The sequence below is a fragment of the Brachionichthys hirsutus genome, chromosome 8 (genome assembly GCF_040956055.1).
Source record: "Brachionichthys hirsutus isolate HB-005 chromosome 8, CSIRO-AGI_Bhir_v1, whole genome shotgun sequence".
NCBI classification, from domain to species: domain Eukaryota; kingdom Metazoa; phylum Chordata; class Actinopteri; order Lophiiformes; family Brachionichthyidae; genus Brachionichthys; species Brachionichthys hirsutus.
The window spans coordinates 11,189,332-11,205,764 of NC_090904.1; the positions used below are offsets into that span (position 1 = coordinate 11,189,332).

A 16,433-nucleotide genomic window follows, 5' to 3' on the forward strand; every position below is an offset into this window, starting at 1 on the left:
GGAGATTTTTAACTGGGACAATCTGCCAGCCATGTTCAGCAGCTGTCTGATCGCTTACAGCGCTTGACAGTTGCTAAGGTAACGGCTACCTACCTGAGTCCGACAGGTGGAAACCACCCGGTTTCTTTGTGGAACACACCTGTGTGGCTCTAGGAATGGGGGGGGGGGGGGGATGCGCATTCTTTCGAAAAATAAATGAAACCGGCAGACCTTTCTTATTCCACAGTGATGATGAAGTGATCAATTTGAAAAGCCGTACAAATAAAAAAAATAATGATGGCGGGCCAGCGTCACTAACTAAAGACAAAACGAAGATACACAGCAGGCGGCCTCCAGGAGGCGGGTTAGGCAGTCGGCATTTGCAAAAGCAGGGAGTAGCGGGAGGCAAGAGGCCTAGAATAGTTGAAGGGATAATCTGTGATGAGGATCAGTTGTGTCCAGAGCGTCCAGCCAATACCCGCCTGCTGCAGGCCGGGGTGTGATCTGGACACAAACAAACAGTTAAGCAGAGGGGAGAATGAGAGAGTTTTGTCCAAAAGAAATAGTCGTTTTCAGTCTTTATTGCTGAAAAAAGTGTGTTTACATAGATTAAATGGACTACTTCTTGATTTTGAGTCTTTTTAATTATTATTATTATCTTTTTTTTAATGAGAAAAATCTAATAAAAATGGCCTTTCATCAGCCTGAGTGCTGTGACTGGAAAATTGTCAAATAATTTCTGGTTACTTGAGTTGGTGTCTTGTCATTCGCACGGGGTGGCGAGCGCTGCGGTGTGCTTTTGCTCCAGCTTTCCCTTGACTTAACATTTAGAATTGATGGGACGAATGAAAACAAGACAGATGAGTTTAATAATGGAGTGCCATCAATTATAACGGTATAATTATGTGGTAAGCAACAACAAAAGGGATTTTCATAACCAGACAAACCCTGCTTTCATTAAACCATTAATAGCAAAGAGTCATCAGGACAGGAAGTCTTCCTTTAGTCCGAAATGAAGCTAGTCTTCATTCAGCCAGTCATTTCCAATCAGTGTTTCTGTGCATAAAATGTCAACGTTGTTATGAGCTGATTTATAGCTGTAATTACAGTTAGGCTCTATCAGTCTGAAACATTGTGTATCGAATGCAATGCAAATCCGTTTGTTTGTCATGCTGCGCCGATGAGTGCGAGCGTCTAACACAAAGTCGCTTCTAATCGGAAAAGACGAATTGGAGCACAAAGATGCATTTGTAGCCCAAGTGGGCAAGACAAAACCTATCTCTCCCAGAGATCTGATTATAATTATAAATCTTTGATCAACTTATTTTGACATCTGGCTCCTCTCCAGCTGCCCCTTATGGGTCAATTTGGCTCCAGATATTTTCTGGTCGCTCTCCAACTGTGTCACTGCTGTCTCTCTCTCCCTGATCAAATGTTTGTCTGCTGTTAATCAACAATATTAAAAGATTGTCATCCGTTGTCTCCATTTTGTCTTTTTTTTTTGTAGGAGTAATGGGTGAATATGAACCCAAAATAGAAGTTCATTTCGCTGATTCGGTTCCGGCTGCAAAGGAATCGGTGGTGAAACTGGAATGCTTCGCTCTGGGAAAGTAAGAAAGCCTCAGTGTGTGTGTGTGTGCTGCCGGCTCATTAATGCACAGTGCTACTCAAGATGATTTAAGGATGCACAAGCATAACATTACTTCTTCTCAGATTCATCAATCCATGGGAGTGCAAAGGCTGCGGCACGAAAAGACAAGGGAGCAGAAATCAAAGTTCTTTTAAGAGCTTCGGAGATCTGAGCAATCAGTGTGATTTGTCGGGAATAACTCACCAGGCTCCAACTGATTTTCTTCTGTGCTTAATCAGGTTTTTTTTCTTCTTGTTTCGTCTTTTACAGCCCCGTCCCGGAAATAAGATGGCGGAGAACGAGCGGCATCCCGTTCCCCAGCAAAGTCAAGATGAAGAATTCCAACGCCGTCCTTGAAATCCCTAATTTCCAGCAGGAAGACGCCGGGACGTATGAATGTATGGCGGAGAACCGACGCGGCAAGAACGCTGTGCGGGGTCGCGTTTCATTCCACGGTCAGTGAAGCGTTTCAAATTGAATGGCGGTAATAGTGACATTTGCACAGGATGAATGTGGCCAGCAGCTTTATTCTATTTGTCTAGAAAATGTTCATCATGAACTTAGACAGGTAACGGAACGAATCCAGGCTTGGTTAAAAAAAAAAAAGTGAATATTGTTTTAGAGAAATTCAGTTCCAGTCCTTACTAAAAATCTGTTTAACAACCCGTGTTCCTAATTTCCCTGATAATCCACATGCTGAGTTCAAACTGGGATGATTTAATTGCCGCTTTAACGGCGTTCTAATTTCTGACGCCACTCTGTACTAATCCACTTCCTTTTTAATTAAAACACATTTTAAAAAGCTAATCCGCTTGTTTGCTCTTAGCCAAACCTCACTGGCTGCAAACAATGACTGACACGGCTCTGTCCATCGAGGAAAGCCTCCTCTGGGAGTGCAAGGCCAATGGAAAACCCAAACCATCCTACAGCTGGCTGAAGAACGGGGATCAGATATTGAATGAGGTATGAAGATTGACAGTTGGGGGGGGGGGGGGCACAAATTCAAATGACGAATGAATGTATGGATGACTGCCGACCATGAACAACGGGAAAAAAATATGAGAATATTGTTGACTTAAAAAGAAAGGCGGTCACGAGTAAGCAGCCTCGAGATGTAATCCGGCGCGCACTTGCTTTGCGTCACGCTACCGATGAATTTCGTGTGCGTTTACAGCAGCCTAATTTGCCCTAACAAATTGCAAATGGGATTCGTTGGGACTGAACATGAGGAGAATATCTGCAGGATTAAATGCAAAGTCGACTGGAAGACATACTGGTGTGCAACGATGCAAAGACGCGCACTGAGAAGCAGAAGAATCCCATTTGCTGAGTTGAGTCAGAGGCTGAGGCGTCCGGAAACGCAACTGGTTCGCTGTGTTTATGTTAAAATCTCTTTTGTTCGGTTCTGACTCCGCTAAGCTAACACTCTCTCTGAGGATCTCTTGGTAGATCACTGGCTTAAAAATCATCTGCTCGTGCGATCGTCGACACTGAATATCTAAGGTGCAGGTTTCCAGTTTCTCCTCTGCCTCGCATGCCCCCCCTCCCCCCTTTTACAAGCTCGAACGCAGGATTCATCGATGCTCTATGGCCATTTTGTTTCTTCTCCCTTCCTCCTTCTTCCTCCCCTCTTCCAAGATGCGCCAATAATTGCTTCTGTGCTTTTGGGCGTAATTGACTGGCCTTGCAATGGATGCACACAAACGGTTTCTCATTCCTCCACAGGGCCGCGTACAAATTGAAAACGGGGCTCTCTCCATAGCCGCATTAAACCTGTCAGATTCCGGGATGTACCAGTGTGTGGCTGAAAACAAGCACGGCATTATTTATTCCAGCGCCCAACTAATGGTGTTAGGTAAGATTGCATACCCCCTTCTGCTTTTATCCTGCCAATCTCTTTGTGTTTGATCATCTCCTAAGATAAAAAGTGGGATCCTGCTAGAGCGCTTCTTAGCGCGCCGTCTGCAGAGTCATTTGATGTCGCCATGGACAGTACTGGCAAAAATATGAATCTTATTTTACTCTCACTTGTTTCATCATATTGATTTGGGTAGTACAAACGCATTGCTTTGTGGCATTCTGCATGCGGTCTCATGTAGATGGGATATTGATTTATTTGCAAAGCTTTGATGACTTCCATCTGACTGGCTCAGTGAGAAATTAGAGTGTCTCTTGATGCATGTTAAGACGGTCGGATGGGGGGGGGCTTCAAATGATGAGTGATGATGTGATCTGGTGACGATTGTGAGCAGCAGTTGAAAGCTGTGCAGGTTGGAAGGATGGACCTTTTTTTTTTTGAGCTGCTGGAGCCAATGTCAGTACAAGCGTGGGTGTTCTGCAACTGCTCAGGCCGCATGCGCTTTCTAATCACATGCCTTATTCTGCCCCCCCCCCCCAACATACAGCTTCACCTCCAAGCTTCTCCAAAAGTCCTTTAAAGGCCTTGCTAAAAGCTCGCTCAGGCAGCGACGTCACTCTCGAATGCAAGCCTCAGGCTTCGCCCCCAGCAATTAGCCTGTGGAAAAAAGGGAATGAGATCCTGCAGAGAACTGAAAGGTAGGATAAAAGTCTCAATGCATTTGCCTCGCAGCTTTTATTCACAGTCACTGCGAGCTGACTTGTTTGAACAGAGTGTTTGGCATTTGTGCAGGTACATAGAGGGAAAGGCTAATGAGCAGAATGAGAGCAGGTGACGACCGTACATACATGGCACGCGCCCTCCTTAAAATGGCAGCAGAATAGATTTCAGAAAATACTAAACACATGAAAAATCAATCAACCTTTCGTCCTCCCAATTGGAGGCAAAAGACAAGCTAAAGCCTGGCGACTAAATTCTGCACATAATGTCACAAGTAAGAACAACTCCAGGACAAGCTTCCCAGCACCCGGAAGAAATGTGAGCACTCTTTGAAGTTGTTGCTGCTTATTCAAGGGAAGCTGTGCAAGAGAAACAGTGTGAGCATTTATGACAAAAGAGCACTGAAATCCCTTTTTTGGTTCACTTCCTCAGCTGAGCGACATTTGGTACAATGCATGTGATGCAACCCTGGAAGTGCACAAAGTGTTTTCTGATGCACTCGTGCCCTGCCTGCTGCTGGCCCACATTAATAGAAACCCCCAAAAAAACGGTGTTTAGGAAAGAGCTTTAAAGTAGCCTAGCACAGGGCCAAGGTACTTCAGAGGCTTTTCCCATATTACATTGGTAGAATCAGTCAACTTATTGAATAAAGGCTAAAATGATTGGAAACATCAAGATAATAACCACAGATGGACGCAGGTACAAAGCTTCGGCACAGTAGTCAAGGCAGTCCAACTGTACACTCTCTTCCGTTACCAGCACAGTAAAAAGCTGCTCTGCTTCCCTTAGGATCACTTTGCTTCCCAATGGCACGTTAAAGATCGCCAATGTGACCAGGCGGGATGCAGCCAGCTACACATGCGTCGCGAAGAATCAGTTCGGGACGGCGAGCACAACCGGGAGGCTGCTCGTCACCGGTGAGTCCTGCCCTCTCTCTCCTCCATCAAAGACGGCCCCCCTGAAACGAACCGTCCCTGCACCCTGCCATGCTTTGTCCATGTCAGGCCTGTTAAGCTTTCCCTCCAAGCGCACAAAGCAAGTACGTTATGATAAGAGAGGTGCTCTGGGCTTCTCCGGATTCAGTGCAACTTCTGAAACCCCGTTTCAGGGATGAGACCAAAGCAGCTTCTTTATTCCAACTGGCAACAGCGACAGCTGGAATTGCAATTTTAGCGACTGCTTAATTAATTTATTTCATTAGGATACGGGTTTGGCTAAACTGAGAGGGGAGAAAATCTTTAGTGCCTGGAACTCGGACATTAAATCTGAGTTCCAGTACCCCCTAGTTTTGAGCCAGAACCGTGGGACCCAACCGGCTAGTCGTTTGAATATCTTGCTAATCTTTAAAGGAGAGATTTGACTTGGGTGCTTTCTGAGAGTTTAATGAGGCCATCGATCGGCTAACGCAGGTTACCAACAAGAATGGAAATGGAAAAACGGCCAGTCTTAATCTTCTATAAACGATGAAAAGAATTGAGCTATTTCCAAACAGTTTCATTGTTATGTTTAAATGTGTACTTGATGGATACATTAAACATATCAAGTTAATTCAGCCTTCTAATAATGTAAAACAATTATGTAACAATGGCAGCTAAGTAAGCAAGAAAACGTTAGCTAAGGGTCATTATTTATCCCCTCCCTTCATCTGTTGTGTGGGGCCAGCTGCTGTTTTTTCCTCATTAGCATCTATTCCACTCGTACGCTGACAACTCATACATTTAATATCCTAGAATTTTAATTACTGTGACCTTTCTTCGACATACACTCAGGCCTCCGAGCCGCCGCAGTCAGCTTCCCATCCACGTTTCAAATGTCTCTTAAAGTGATCCTGGAAGAATGAAGTGCAAACCTGAGATGCCATTAAATGTTGGTAATGAACAGGCTTGGAGTTTAACTGCTTATTGAAAATAAATAAATCAGAAAACGCACATATGCCTGCATGGCTATCGATTTTGCTTTAGCTGTGAATTGAAGTGCGCTTGCAGTCGCAGGGATCACAGTAGGTGTTAAAGGTTTCTGTGGCAGAGATTTTAACATGCTACGCTATCGTCTGTTGTCTTTGCCAGAGCCCACCAAAATCACCACGAGACCGACTAACATGGAGATTATCGTTGGTGAGAGCATCGTGCTGCCCTGCCAGATTGCCTGCGATCCAGCGCTGGACGTGTCCTTCTCGTGGGCATTCAACGGCCAGCTCATCGACTTCCAACGAGACAGCGATCACTTCGAAAGAGTGGGAGGAGTGAGTCATCTCGAGCATTATACCCTGCTACTGTCTAGCTACTCTGGGATTTATTGGGACAGACTGTGTGATGTGCCACCAAGCTCAGGGCTTATTAGACACATATAACACCCAAGCAGAGAAATGTATGCCAAGACTTGTGCATTTGAAAGTTGTCTATGGTCACTGCTGGGTAGAATATCAAAGAGGAACAGATATCCGTTCAGGATCAATTAAATCATTTCATTTCCATGCCGGTAAAGCCTGAGTGACCGGCACTAATGGGTCAGTAATCGGGATCCTTACCCTTTGGATTGGCTGTGCGAGCTGCCATGTGGTACACTTCTGAAGATATACTGGTGCAATGCCATTTCCAGCTCACAGAGGGTCTTAATTTATCGAGCCTTTATATTTTTCATCCCTTCAAATTCCAATTCTCTTACCTAAAGGGAGAACATTTTCTTATCGGCTCACACGGCTCATAATTGAATTTGCATACCTCGCTATGAATCTTGATGCCTAAAATAATTAAGTAATGAGATGGCTGGCATTCACCAAGGGCAGCCTGGCACCGGTGGACGTTCATGCACAGAAATGCTTTGAAGTGATGACTCCTCGCTTTAATATTTGTTCCTTTTGATGAATAGCAAAGTCGTTCATAGCGTTGTGGACATAGAAATTAATATATCCTCAAAAGCGATCGACATTTAATAATGACATGGAATATACAATGAGATCTAGCTTTCACAGACTCTGTCTCTCCTGTCCAAAGAGATTATCAGCCCCCCCACCCCCTTACCCAACAGCTTTAGATGAATCCATTAACATAATTAAAACAAATGTGCTTCATCACCTCCTTCCTGCTAAAGCAGGAAGCCCTGCCCTCAATCACAGGTCCTTAAGTCAGCCGGGTGGGGCCCGGCATTGAGGAGAGAATCAGGTGCATGCGTAAAAATGATTTGTAAAAGTCGAGGAAGATGAAACTCTCTTTTAGCCCGTGGCTGTAGAGAATTGCCATTCAGCTAGGAGATGCTTTGTTAGGTGGAAATCCACAGACACTCCACAGGCACCAGGAGCTGGATGTGATGAAAGCTGCCCTGAATGCGGCAATTCTTACCTCGCTGTTACGGAACATCAGGATGCAGGATATAGATGAGGCAGATAAGGTACAACGGCAGTTTGTAGCGTTGTTGGTTTTTGGAATTTTTGAGAGCTGTATTGTTGATTGAAAATAATAGCACTGTAATGTCTTGATAAACACAAACAGCCTTGTCCCATAAAACGATTCCTTAGTGGAGCCACAAATAAAACAACCTTCCTTTAAAACCTGAGAATGTTCATTTGAAGTTTTCTTTTTTGTTGTTGTTGTTATCTTGTCTGTTCCCTTATGCCCCCCCCCCCCACATGCTTCCTGCTCATGTAAAATAATATTTGCTTTTTTACACACTGAGGGGAATTATGCTCACATCTAGCTTGAGCTTATGTAATTAAGGAATAATTAGGCTCGTCTTGCCAATTAACTAGACTGTGTTTGTTTTGCGTGTCCTGTGTGTATCTGGTGGCTGTTTGCATGGGGTGGAGGGTGGCGGGAGGGGGTGCAGCAGGGGTAGCGCCTGAAGGGCGGCCAATGGCATTATTTGTGCAAAGTACATCTGCCATGCGTGCTGTTGGTGTTTGATGAAATGCAAAAACCAGTGGCCTGGAGATTATGCAAGTGTGCCAAGCTTCATAAATGTTTCAGGCATTACAGAGCCAAAAGTTGAATGATGAAATAACAATAACAATCACTTACTTTACCTTATCCTCAATCATCACGTTTCCCTTTAGACTATATCGGGAGATCTGATGATTCGTAACATCCAGCTGAAGCACGGAGGGAAATACGTCTGCATCATCGACACCGAGGTGGAGAGCCTGTCCGCCCCTGCCATCTTGGTCGTCAAAGGTGAGCGAGCCAATTGATTTCAAGAGCTCGCTTTCGTACGCAAGCGGATGGACGCCGCATTGCACTAACGGCGAGCTGATGTGGCATTGAAGCATCTGCGCCAGCATTTAAGGAGAAAGGAGGATGATGCGAGCGGTCCCAGAGGCTCCCTGTAAATATGCGATGAGTCAGACTCCTGTCAGGGTGTGTGTGTGCGTTCCATATGTGTTGCTTAAATTTTTCGTTATTTGCTTTTGCGTGTTCGGCTCAGTGTGTGGTTTCGTCTCTGGCGATTTACATTGGTGTTCATGCCCTTAACAAACTGTAAGAGCTGTTCTCGGGTGCTTCGAGAAGCCGATGTTTATCACCGAGAATGACTGTAATTGGCTCATTTACACATCAACAAGATAACATGGAAAGCATTGGAATAACTGAGCAATAGTGCAAACCGTGGCAACACAGTGAAGCGGGATGCTGCTTTTAATAGTCGCAATCCTTCTTCCTTTGTATTAACTCTTCTTTTGTTCTCCTCTGAGTAATTTCGGCCACCGTGAAACGTCCTTTCTTGTCGCCTAGATGATCGTATTTTGTCTCTCTTTCCATCGGTGGCGTTCCAATGCTCAGTAATTACGCGGCGGCGGTGCACATTCCAAATGCAGCGAATGAATAGCACATGCATACACTTAAAAAAAAAAGAAAAGATGTAGTCATTTATTACAGGCAGCGTTTGCGACACTGATATGCAACAACATGGTGCAAAAATCAACAGGAAAAACGGAGGTTTCCACGAATGTGACCTTTCAATGTCCTGATTAATTTAGGTCCACCAGGTCCTCCGGATAAGGTGGCAGTGGAGGAGATTACCGATAGCACGGCACAGCTTTCCTGGACCCCCGGAAGGGACAATGGCAGCCCTATCACCGGCTACAGCGTCCAGGCCCGGACGCCATTTACTGTGGGCTGGCAGGCTGTTGACACAGGTCTAACGAAATGCTCCTTTTGCCCTCTTCAAGAATTTGTGCAAGTCTTTTATTTTAATTAATCTGGAATCATTTAATTCCAGTTCATTCAGCCTTAGTTTCTGTTTGCAGTGCCCAAGGTGGTCAGTGGGAACCTGCTAACAGCCACCGTGGTAGACCTGAATGCCTGGGTGGAGTACGAGTTCAGGGTGGTGGCGCGCAACACCGTAGGTGTAGGAGAACCCAGCCCGGCCTCGGCCAAGACCAGGACAGAGGATGCCAGTATGTGGAACTCAATACTTCATGACATACAGTTGATATAGTTGGCAACTCACGGCCACTTTTGGTTCCGAGGGACCGGTTGTAAGTCTATTTGGTTGTAAGTTGGTCTATGATAAATTACTTTGAGTATATTATGCTGTGGTATAGCTGTAGCATAGTGAGACTGCAATATGCAGGCGCTGCCAGGAGCTAGGGCAGAAACCGCCATAAGCTTTCCGCGAGACATGCGTCGTGATCACGCGTGTCGTCACCAGACATACCGGCCGTAAAGTCCATCAGTTGCAAGTTGCGTAGGTTCCAAGTCAAGTCCAAGTCAAAGTACAACCAAAACACTTTACGTATATGTTATATATATACACACGCAAAGGTAAATACAGAAGGACAGAAATCAGGAAATGAAAACTCACTGTACTAAAAGGACTGGCCGGGGGGCCCAGCAAAATGCAAACACAAAATAGAGCCAAAGCAAAATACCAAATATTACACACTACACAGCGGACAGGCGCTGGAAAAAAAGACAGAATTCAAAAACGCTGCTCAAACCGCTTAGAGGGAGTCGGGATGGGGCAGGTTTAACATCAAGGCTGATTGATTGTTGTTTATTGGTGCAAACTAGAGGCCGAAGTCCGCATGAGCATTGATGATGTCTGTCATTGTTCTTTGTAAACTGCACTAATTGCTCCTCTCGTGGCTTCACCTCTCAGTTCCCGATACAGCGCCCACTGATGTCGGAGGTGGAGGCGGCACAAAGTCTGAATTAGTGATAACATGGGAGGTAAGTCATTTGTCACATTTTACCATTCGCTCCCTAGCCCGGGTAATGGTTGTGCTTAATTGTGCAGAATTGAACGCTGCAATTTTATGGCCCTCATAAGAGCGAGCCACCTCTACTCAGTTGAGTCTCCGGGTGCTATTTCTTCCCTCAAAATTGGAGACTGAGAGCATTCCTCTGAAGAGTTTTGCACTTTAAATACAATTAAATAGCCATGCTGGAGGAAAAGATAAAGAGGAAAAAAAGACGGGTGGTGATCGAGAAAGGTGGTGACGGCAAAGGGAGAGGAATCCCTTGACGGGATGCCGCGCAGAGACGGGCCTGTCTGTTTCTTTGTCTGTATGCGTTTTAATATCACTATAGTTTTGTGTTTCGCTCCCAGCCCGTTCCCGAAGAACTGCAGAATGGAGACGGCTTCGGCTACATCATCGCTTTCAGGGCCGTGAGCTCAGTCACCTGGACGCGAGCGGTCATGTCCTCTCTCGGCGTGGGACGCTACGTCTTTCGCAACGACACCATCCCGCCCTTTTCGCTGTTTGACGTCAAAGTTGGCGCATACAACAACAGAGGGGAGGGGCCATTCAGTACTATTGCCACCATTTTCTCAGCAGAGGAAGGTACGACGCAGACTTGACGGGCGCCAACTCTAATCTAAGCTCTTACGGCTATGACCGCGGAATTTCAGTTAGCATGCCGGTAGATTACGGGAAATCCTTGCAGACACTTACTTACACCCCCCCCACTGTGCTGTCAGGGAGGCATTTTTGTTAATTGAATTCATTGGGCAGATAGTCTTCCCCACAGATCCCATGAAAAGAGAGTTGGGGAAAGAGCTTTTCACTGAAACTACCGGCCGCCTCTGTGCCTTTCCTCTCCTTGCTATTACTGTGTCTGATGATGTTGCCTGAGTGTTTTGGATTTTCACCAGCGCTCTATTTCTGCAGTCCCCAGCGAAGCTCCTAAGAGGGTTAGGACTAGAAGTGTGTCTGCAGTGAAAATTGAAGTGATCTGGGAAGCTCTCCCTGTCATTGCGGAGCGAGTGCTTGGATATGAGGTACGTTACGACCGTCTGCAACATCGTTCTTTTGGTTGTTGTTTTTTTTTTGTCTTGAATAACACGATAACTGTGCTTTTCCCTGCGGTTTGCACATCAGCTCATTTCGTTATTCTCAAATTCAACATTTACTCTCCTTTTTTTTTACTTAAAGCACATCCTCTAATGTGTCGCTGCTGCGATGCGGTTTTATGTGTAATAATATCATGAATCACTTTGGCGCAACAAAGAGCGACAAAAGCAAAATGAAATTCCCTCATCCTTTCAAGAATGCAAAGAGGCCTTTGCAGTTTGGTTTTTCGTTTTTTTCCCTCCCCGGTGCTCTTTCGATACCTGTCACCTCTGGCCCTCCGCTCTACAGTTGCCATAGCGCTGGCCACGTCCTTTAAGAACTGAATCTTCTTCCTTTTTTTTCTATGTGGCCCTGAAGTGGATTTAAGCTGCTGAATATCAATAGTATCTACACCAACAGTATAGATGTGAACAACACATATCTGGAATTCAACCTTTAATTAAAAGTTGTTAAATTGCAAATGCAATTCAATTGTGTTTTATCGTTATCATCGTTAGATCTGTGCAAAATATTGTATTGCATTACATCCTGATGCTTATCTTGCACAGATTTAATTGACAACCAATTTGAAATGAAATAATTCATAACAGGACCAGGGGGGGGGGGAGGAAGAGAGAGGCAGACTTCGCATTTCAATTGAATTATTCACTCTTATGTTACTTAATACCAGGCATGTGGCTATTGAATATTGAAGACAACTCATTGCGAGTGGAAATGAGTCCATTTGTTTAATCGCACGTCTTCAGTTGTGCCCACAGCCTAAAGGAAAGCAAACTTCAACAGAGAAGCATGTTTTGCTGTGGAAAGTGGAAAACTGTTGGTACACAAAGCATTTAAAAATAGATATATATTGGAATGATTTTTCTTCGCCTCTTGACTTTTAATATCCCATTTTCTTGATAGCAAGACCTGAGGTTGATTTCATGAAGAAAATAAACAGTCATCCTTAATATTTGCTCCGAGGTCAGTTACAGCATGACCCATTAATGGCTGTTTTTATAGCCAGGCTGGTTGAGGGGATGTGAATCAGTAATTGAGACTTCTCCAGTGAAACATTTATTATTCATCATCTCCCCCCTCTGTAATACAAACAGCATTTCAGATATCATGATGAAATATGACTTTAAATTATGCAGCGAAATGCACCACAATCTAGTCAGCTGCCTCCTTGCATTTGACTGTTTCTAACGCATGATAGGTGGTATACTGGGAAGATGACACCAAGCCTGATACCATCGGCAAAGTGCGCATCTCTGGGAACGACACGTCGGTGAGCATCACAGGGCTGAAGGCGAACACAGTGTACTATCTTTCTGTGGCTGCTTTCAATACGGCTGGACCCGGGCCCCAGTCGGTCCCCATCAACACCACCACAAAAGAACCACGTGAGTCCGTACCACAGGAGCATTGAAATGGTTTCTAAATGCTCTTTATTTGTGAACAATGTCTCTCTTAGACGACGCCCTGCTGTTCTGAGCTTGACAGGCGTGGCGTGCCTTTGTTAGCTGCGCTCACAAAATTGGATCTGACATAAGACTTTTCCATTTACCCTGTGGGGGGGGGGGCAAAAATGCAGATAAAGCAGTGGGTTTAGTGGAAAATAAGGACAAACTATGCTAAAAAAAATTGCTTTGTCTCTATTTTTGATGGGTGTGGCTTAAAATGAAAGTGGCCGGTGCTTAAACCTGAATATTTAATTTTAACATTGAACACCCCATTTACGAATTCAACAATCAGTTTAAAATACACATCACCTCTGATCACTTTTACTTTTCATGGTTGGTGTATAAAGATACCAAGAACAATTTAGAACCTTTTGATGATGATCCAGATCACCATGTGGATGGAGTAAATCCAATCAGGAGGGGAATGAGCTGCTTGGTGGAGGTCTGCGCTCTCTGAGTGATTTTCCAGTTATTTAAAAACTGTTTGCCGCAGAATTAAGCGTTAAGTAAATTATTTTAGTCTCAAGAGTTAAACAGCTATCAGAATAAAAGGCGTTTGTTTTTGTTTTTTGTGAACTTGAATGATTGAACTAAATTTAGCTCACTGATGAAGGTATCTTGTGATGAAAAATATGAATATTGACACGTTTTATGCAGAATACTTGTGAGTATTCTCTCGCCTGCAGCGAAAAGTAGGCATTGCAGTAAATTAGGTACTTAAGATGAACAATTGCTGAGATAAACCAGGTGAATGAGGCACAAGATTCTTGACATTTAAGCTGAAGACCGGCTTTCAGAGGGAAAATGGCGAGAAGTATATGGCGGCATTGGAAGATCAATATACTGCGGTGTAAAAATATGGATACAGACGGACAAAACCAGATAAATTATCAACCAATTTGAAAATGTCTTTGCAAAAAAAAGAGAAACAATATGAAATGCGGTTTCTTTATTAAAAGCACATCCCATCGCACTTTGCCATGTTTCTCATTACCCTCGCCGAAGGGGAGGCGAGGGTATTGCAATTGGGTGCGTTTGTCTGTTTGTCTGTCTGTCCGAGCGCATAACTCAAAAACTAGTAACCCAATCGACTTGAAATTTTTATTACACAAGCAAGGTTCTGTCCGTGGCTCAGTCCTCCCCGAGAATGGCGTTGATCCGGATCTGGATCCAGATTCTAGAATTATTTTTACATCTGGAATTGTGCCTGTGCTGTAAATTGTCACTTTAAGAGGGAGGGAAACGAATGGCATGATGGGAAAAAGAGTCCAGAAAGTGTCTTGTAGTACGTTCTGGAGCAGCAAGCTAGAGCAGGTTTGGCCCCTCTGATCTGGAAGCCCTGTTTACTGTCTCACAAGATCGAATAGTCGATTGGAGGCAAGGGTCTGCAATCTCTGATTGTCGTTTTCTAGTTTTGTTTTGTTTTGTCTAGCTCCTGATCAGGCTCCAGTCAACATACAATGGACCATGATTGGTTCCACTCTCTCCTTGCACTGGGATCCTGTAGTAGCCATGGAGACAGAGTCTAAGGTCACTGGATATTTGGTAGGTCCCAATTCACTGCAAGCCTCTGATTCATCTCCAGAAACAAAGATGGCAGCTTTTCCATGAGCTTCTTTGTGTCTGCCTCATCCTCTCCTGCCTCAGGTGCTGCTGAAGAGGCATCGCTACAATGACATCAAAACCATCTTGACCAACAAAACCAGCGCTGAGCTCACCCTGTCCACCAGTGACAACTACTTAATTCAGATCAAGGCCGTGAGCGAGGGTGGTGAAGGTGTGGGCAGCGAACCCATCCACATCCAACAATTAAGTGAGATACTCTTCCATCGCATCCAATTTTATCATGGGTAAAACGTATGAGAGGATTTAATAATAGTAATGGGATGCACAAACACATTTGGCTCCTTCGCGTCCTCTCCCACCACTGTGTAATAGACTTGTGTTGTGAAAAGCAACCTTTTTAGAAATGCATGCACAGTGTCATCCATCTCTGCCATTGGGTTATTATTCCTCGTTGACTTGCTGCACAGCGCCGCAGCATATAAAACAGTTCTGTGCTTCCGTCCCGCTGCTGTGCAGAATTGTGAGGCGGTTCAGTTTGCTGCTCTGTTTTTTTTATTTTTTTTATGTAATGCAAACTTTATTCCCTTACTATACTTAAATAGCCCCTCCTTTTTTTTTACACAGCTGTAATGTAGATATGGAGAAAAAAAATAAAAAGTTAGAGTTGGCTTTTGGTTTATGATGTCTCTTATGATGAAATTTAGGGAGATAGCACAGCAGACTTTTCCGTCTTTGGTTGGAGGGGTATTTCTGGTTATGCAAGAGCCGCTCTGATGGTTTTTTTTGTTGCAGGTATGGGAGCCCGAGGATCAGGAGCGATTCAACTCAGCCCGATGTACCTCCCTGCAGTTCTCGCTGGTGCACTGCTCTGTTTCGTCTGGTGATGTCTAAACATGGCCTGCAGAGCCCCATCCCCCTCCATCTCTACAGTCAGCCTATTCTATGTACACCCTCCACTGGACTGGTACGAGGCCTGGGCTTCAGTGGCAGGGCTGGGAAAGGCTGAAAACGTCTGGCCTCTGCTGAATTTTTAAAAGGGACCAATCAGACGGAGACGTGAAAATTTGTGTGCATGATATCTTTCGGTAATTCTTTCAGCGTCAAAACCGTGCTCCAGGTTTAATTTTGGAAGTTCTGATGTCCACATATTAGTAACCTTGGAGACACTACTGCCTTAAAATCCATTTTGCATCAAGAGTCCATACCAAAGTAGGTGACTGGGGGGCAATGAGGTCTCAGCAAGTTGTTGTTTTTATTTAGCCTCCATATTTTAATGTCTCGAAAAATCAATCCGGTTCCATTGTTGAAAAGTCAAGTGATATCCACAATGATCTTAGTTCTTACAGCTTTGACCAAATGAAGAATCAATCCCAAGGCTTACAATTTTTACCAGGCTGTGTCAGACGCATGAAAAACACAGCAAATTGATCAACTGTGCCTCAAATTCAGTTATCTCTGCACACTGGAATAATGTTACATCTGTCTGCGAGCTACTGTGCTGAACTAAAAAGCCTCCGAGACGATGCTCTGGTGGATTCTGGCTTTTGCTCCGAGTCTCATGCGCCTTTAAATAATAAATGCCCGTGAATCCCTGCATTCTTACGTCTGGTGCGATGACGAGGATCCCACAGAGCAGTGGTAGCGGTGTTACCAAGTCGAGCTGATCCCATGTGTGCTGTTAGACGACTTGCGTACTCGATACAGTATATTATATCGTGCAGCATTTAGCATCTACGCAGCAGATGGCCCAGATCATAATGGACCACAGGATAATAGTGCCTTCACTGGAGCTCACTCGTCTTTCTCTTCCCTTTCCAAATAGCTTAAAAGAAAGATACGTGTCGCAGAAAAATAGATTGTTTCTCTTGTAAGAAGGCATTAGAAAGGGCAGGAAACAAGAAACATAAATAGACGGCCATTGTTGGAATAATAGATTGTTTGAATTACCAT

General features: G+C 44.5%; 1 protein-coding gene across 1 annotated transcript in view; it reads left to right on the forward strand.

Moving 5' to 3' along the window:
- cntn3b (contactin 3b) overlaps nucleotides 1-15,367 on the forward strand; it is a 31,478-nt gene extending 16,111 nt beyond the window's left edge. Inside the window, exons 6-22 of the mRNA XM_068742847.1 lie at nucleotides 1,487-1,589; nucleotides 1,880-2,064; nucleotides 2,436-2,572; nucleotides 3,335-3,464; nucleotides 4,015-4,165; nucleotides 4,977-5,104; nucleotides 6,254-6,429; nucleotides 8,236-8,353; nucleotides 9,154-9,312; nucleotides 9,424-9,573; nucleotides 10,278-10,348; nucleotides 10,728-10,962; nucleotides 11,290-11,399; nucleotides 12,671-12,857; nucleotides 14,350-14,462; nucleotides 14,565-14,730; nucleotides 15,276-15,367. Coding sequence (XP_068598948.1) covers nucleotides 1,487-1,589; nucleotides 1,880-2,064; nucleotides 2,436-2,572; nucleotides 3,335-3,464; nucleotides 4,015-4,165; nucleotides 4,977-5,104; nucleotides 6,254-6,429; nucleotides 8,236-8,353; nucleotides 9,154-9,312; nucleotides 9,424-9,573; nucleotides 10,278-10,348; nucleotides 10,728-10,962; nucleotides 11,290-11,399; nucleotides 12,671-12,857; nucleotides 14,350-14,462; nucleotides 14,565-14,730; nucleotides 15,276-15,367 — 2,411 coding nt within the window. The remainder of the gene's footprint in view (nucleotides 1-1,486; nucleotides 1,590-1,879; nucleotides 2,065-2,435; nucleotides 2,573-3,334; nucleotides 3,465-4,014; nucleotides 4,166-4,976; nucleotides 5,105-6,253; nucleotides 6,430-8,235; nucleotides 8,354-9,153; nucleotides 9,313-9,423; nucleotides 9,574-10,277; nucleotides 10,349-10,727; nucleotides 10,963-11,289; nucleotides 11,400-12,670; nucleotides 12,858-14,349; nucleotides 14,463-14,564; nucleotides 14,731-15,275) is intronic.
- The last annotated feature ends 1,066 nt before the right edge of the window (nucleotides 15,368-16,433 follow it).